The 4,916-nt window shown below is 47.4% G+C and overlaps 1 protein-coding gene across 1 annotated transcript; it reads left to right on the top strand.

The window, feature by feature from the left end:
* The first annotated feature begins 579 nt into the window (after positions 1-579).
* Positions 580-4,548, top strand: LOC139411895 (torsin family 4, member Ab). The gene is made up of 3 exons (XM_071158645.1): positions 580-633; positions 2,107-2,544; positions 2,996-4,548. Exons 2-3 carry the CDS (start codon positions 2,107-2,109, stop codon positions 3,815-3,817), a joined length of 1,260 nt encoding a protein of 419 aa, XP_071014746.1. The 5' UTR covers positions 580-633; the 3' UTR covers positions 3,818-4,548.
* The last annotated feature ends 368 nt before the right edge of the window (positions 4,549-4,916 follow it).

Genomic DNA, 4,916 nt, shown 5'->3' with positions numbered 1-4,916 from the left:
CGAGAAGAGGGGGAGGAGTGAGAGCAGGGGTGGGGGAACGAGAAGAGGGGGAGGAGGGAGAACGAGAAGAGTGAGAGCAGGGGTGGAAGAACGAGAAGAGTGAGAGCAGGGGTGGAAGAACGAGAAGAGGGGGAGGAGTGAGAGGAGGGGTGGGAGAACGAGAAGAGGGGGAGGAGTGAGAGCAGGGGTGGGAGAACGAGAAGAGTGAGAGCAGGGGTGGAAGAACGAGAAGAGGGGGAGGAGGGGTGGGAGAACGAGAAGAGGGGGAGGAGTGAGAGCAGGGGTGGGGGAACGAGAAGAGGGGGAGGAGGGGTGGGAGAACGAGAAGAGGGGGAGGAGTGAGAGCAGGGGTGGGAGAACGAGAAGAGGGGGAGGAGGGGTGGGAGAACGAAAAGAGGGGGAGGAGTGAGAGCAGGGGTGGGGGAACGAGAAGAGGGGGAGGAGGGGTGGGAGAACGAGAAGAGGGGGAGGAGTGAGAGCAGGGGTGGGACTACGAGCACGCCTCACTGGACACAGGTGTTACCGTTTCGGACGAGCGCATTTGTGTTTGCCATCCTCATTCACAATCTGCGAGTCGAGACTTTTGCCCTCTTCGGTGGTCACCACGGTAAGACGAACACCACGGTCACCACGGTAAGACGAACACCAACAGCCCTTCTCATCCTTCCCTCCTCTCTTCATACATGTAATCTATCTCTCACTCTCTTTTTTTACTCCTTCCATCGCTTTCCCTCTTTCTCCAATTTTTTCAAATGTTAATATCCCTTTCTGCATTGTGGTAAATATCTCTCCCATCAAGCTTAAGATTTAACAATTAAATATTGTTATATCTCTATTTTTGTCTTACCGACATGTCTCGCTCTATTTTTCCCCCTGTCGCTCTTCCTCCACTTGATGACTAATATTTGCATACTGAGACGGTTCTGTATCGTGTGTAAAACATTAAACCTCAAGTTTGCCTTCCTTTCTGGGGAACACACAGACATTATCCCACCCATCCATCGACGCATGCAATTCTTCATGTTTTTTTTTGTGTTTCAAACTTTACATTACACCCAGATTAAAGCATGGGACATTTCACTTCCTCTTTGTGCGACCTAGTCCAATGCAAAGTTATTACTCCATAAATAGCACTATGCAAAAGGCTTATGGCCTCGTTTTCTAACTGGGATAATGTTCCTTGTTCATCTGACCAAACTCTTCGATTGCAAAGGAGAATGTTTTTTGGGGTTATTTTGGGGTCATGAGGTGGTTGTTTCTCAACATTCTCTGCACCAGGTGACAGGTAGTTAATCGGTTTAAGAACTTGACTTTGTTGTGTTGGTCAAAGTGTTGGTCTGCGAGATTAAGAATCTGTAAACACTTGTCTTTACCTTGAGGAGTCTGAGAAGACACACACACACAAACCCTCCTCTATAAATACACAGACACCCTCATGCGCTAACACCAAATCTTAATGATTAATGACCTACATTACTCCTGTTTTTGTTAACCAAAAATCATCCAAAACGTCAGGAGTCACGCAAATCCTGCCTCCTCACTCGTTAAGAGGGATTCATAGACACACAACTAATATCTAACATACATAACATAGGTGTATATTTTAAGTTCAAAATATTGCACTGAATGAGAGATAATAGCCACAAGTGCAAAGTGCATCTGTCATTGAGCATTATTATTAACACTATGAACTAATGAACTAACACAGAGTGTGAAGCATATTCACCTTCAGATAAACTTTGTTACTTACACGTTGATTGTCCTTTGTGTGAACATAGCGGCTTACCGGACCCCCAGGAAGAGTAGTTGCTGCCTTGGCTAATGGGGATCCTTAATAAATACCACATCCTGCTAATGGGGATCCTTAATAAATACCACATCATGCTAATGGGGATCCTTAATAAATACCACATCATGCTAATGGAGATCCTTAATAAATACCACATCATGCTAATGGGGATCCTTAATAAATACCACATCATGCTAATGGGGATCCTTAATAAATACCACATCATGCTAATGGAGATCCTTAATAAATACCACATCATGCTGTGTCCACACTGTTGTCCCTCTGTCCTATATATCTCTGTCTTGTTTTTTGGACAGATGGGAGATAAGGAGGACAGCTCAGGGAGCTTCTCAGAGGAGGCTAAGACAGAGGAGCAGAAGGCCAAGCTCATCCACCCAAGGCCGTCGCTGATATCCCCTGAACTGAAAGCCATGATCCGCATCAGGACCAAGTACCAGGCTCTGAAGAGACGTCGGCTAGACTCAGCCACTGGGCTCTTTGCCTCAGGTAGACCCTCCACGGGCCCCGACCCCAGTTTACCCACCGACCCAGGTAGACCCTCCATGGGCCCCGGCCCATCCACCGCCCCAGAGATCTTCACCTCCAATGTCAAGCAGGCCACCCACAGGAGGAGGAGGAGGAAAGGGTCTCGTGTGCTCTTCCCTAACAACTGTTGCAAGGTCGTCCCCAGTGACAAGGACCGGAGCCGGGCCAAACCTTTCTTTGTCCTCTTCGGTATCATCGTATCCCTTCAGGTCAACTCTAAACTTGTCTCTTTTCTGTGTTTTCCACTCCTTTTTTCCACTCTCTAACTCAGTCGCTAGTTACCCAACTACAGATATCATTATCCCTTAGGCTCAATGAGCAGGCACAGCCACATGATTTGCCTAGTGCTGTATATCCCACGGTTGCCATCATAGCAATAGGATACAATGCTTCTTCTTTTTTCTCTTCTTTTTGTTACCACTAATGGTGTTGAATTACACTCAAAACAGCCGGAAGGGCTTTTGAAAATGCCAATTATGCTTCAGTTTCGTTGTGGATGAGGATACGGCGGAGTTCTTTTCCAGTTATGTGATTTGTAAAAACGTGTTCCACTGCTCATCTGTCCTCCTACTAATGGCATTGAACAGAATAAACAGAATGGAACGTTATTCCAGTCAATAACACTTACAAAAATGACTTTCCCTTCCCGTCCTCTCGCAGGTTTACAACGCCATCGAGAACCTGGATGACCATGTGGCACCGTATGACCTGGAAGGCCTGGACAAGACGCTGCGCAGGGAGGTGTTTGGCCAGCAAGGGGCGATAGAAGAGCTGATGGAGCACCTCCAGGGCTACCTGTCCACCTACGCTCACTCCCAGCCCCTGGCCCTGGCCCTGCACGGCCCCAGCGGCGTGGGCAAGAGCCACCTGGGTCGCCTGCTGGTCCGCCACTTCCGCTCGGTGCTGGGAGAAGACCTGGTGGTGCAGTACTTCACCCTACACCACTGCCCCGTACAAGGTGATGTGGGCCAGTGCGCCCGAGAGTTGTCCCTCTGGGTGGAGGAGATAGTGGAGCATGCCGAGGCTCAGGAGAAGATCCCTGTCTTTGTGCTAGACGAGGTGGAGTTGATGCCGGCTCCTTTGCTGGACGTGCTGCAAGGCCTGCTTCAGCCCAACCAGACCAACGAGCGTCTGAACGTCATCTATGTCCTCCTCAGTAGTCTGGGGCAGGAGGAGATCACCAGACACATACTGCAGAATGTCTCCTGCACTGCGAAGCCAGCCAGAGCTCTTCTGCGGCATACCTTGGCAGAGCATCACCCTCTGTGGGCAGAGGCGGGGCTGGATATCGTGTCCCTGACGCTTCTTGAAAAAAGCCATGTGATGGAGTGTTTGCTGGAGGAAATGACACGAGAGGGGTTTTACCCCGACCACGGTCACATCGAGCGGCTGGCGGAGGAACTGTCCTATTTCACCACCATGGGTCACCAGTACTCACAAAATGGCTGCAAACAAGTGGTGGCCAGAGTCAACCTTCTGTGAGAACATCCACAGAGTGACAATAAACACGGTGTCTGATAGACAGTTGGCCAAAACCAATGAAATCTAATTTGTACAACTTCATTCTTACTTACTTACCTGCTACTCTGTGAAAGAGTGTCACGATTTTCTCTGTTTGCCCACTCTACCCAAGGATCTGTTTGTGGTTGGATGGCATAACTACCATTTGTTTTAGCTGGCATCCCGTGGATGTCACCTTGGAGTTTCAGCATGCTAGTCTAGCATAGAAGCTGGTCTCCAGTTCACCTCAGCGGTTGCTCTGGTCCCTCTGAATGATGTTCCAGCTCTGGGTACAGCTGCTCTTTTGCTGTGTAACTTCTTGTAAAGAAAACATCAGGGTGGGGAAGAGTATTCCTCATCTGTTCAAGCTGAAGAAAAAAAAACAGTTAAAAAAAATAACAACTCTCCTTTGATTACTGAATGGCCTTGAGACAAACGCCAGCGAGCCAGACTGAGGCAGTCAGGCAAAGAGAAGAGCCTAATGACGTTGAACTCTATGAACTTGTTTGTGCTCATTAAGACGAGGCGTCGCGACATTGTTCCAAAACTCTAGGAGCAACTATCTTTTTGTTTTTACTTTTCAAAACCACATGCGTGTCTAGGCACGTCCTTCTATCCACCATATCCAATAATACCCAGATAGATATATATTGTTTTCTACCATTGAGCTCTCATGAATTCCTACGATCTTGAATGATCTTGGGTTCAAAGCATTCGAACCATATGACATTGTATGCCCTATTCCGTGTGCACTCTTCTTGAAAAATAAACCAAAGGTTTACCAATTGTAGTTGAATATTGATGGCTTGCACTGTGTCTCCTTTTAGAGTTAGTTAACTATGAGAACAGGGTCCTACTAATGTGATTATGTACAGTGCCTTGCGAAAGTATTCGGCCCCCTTGAACTTTGCGACCTTTTGCCACATTTCAGGCTTCAAACATAAAGATATAAAACTGTATTTTTTTGTGAAGAATCAACAACAAGTGGGACACAATCATGAAGTGGAACGACATTTATTGGATATTTCAAACTTTTTTAACAAATCAAAAACTGAAAAATTGGGCGTGCACACAGACAGAC

Source organism: Oncorhynchus clarkii, chromosome 6, assembly GCF_045791955.1.
Source record: "Oncorhynchus clarkii lewisi isolate Uvic-CL-2024 chromosome 6, UVic_Ocla_1.0, whole genome shotgun sequence".
Classification (NCBI taxonomy): Eukaryota; Metazoa; Chordata; class Actinopteri; order Salmoniformes; family Salmonidae; genus Oncorhynchus; species Oncorhynchus clarkii.
Note: the sequence above shows the minus strand (reverse complement) of the source record. Positions and strands in the feature narration are given on the sequence as shown.

Coding starts and splice junctions, on each gene's coding strand:
- LOC139411895 (XM_071158645.1), top strand. CDS start 2,107: ATGGGAGATAAGGAGGACAGCTCAGGGAGCTTCTCAGAGGAGGCTAAG. Junction 2,545..2,995: donor GTATCATCGTATCCCTTCAG/GTCAACTCTAAA, acceptor GTCCTCTCGCAG/GTTTACAACGCCATCGAGAA.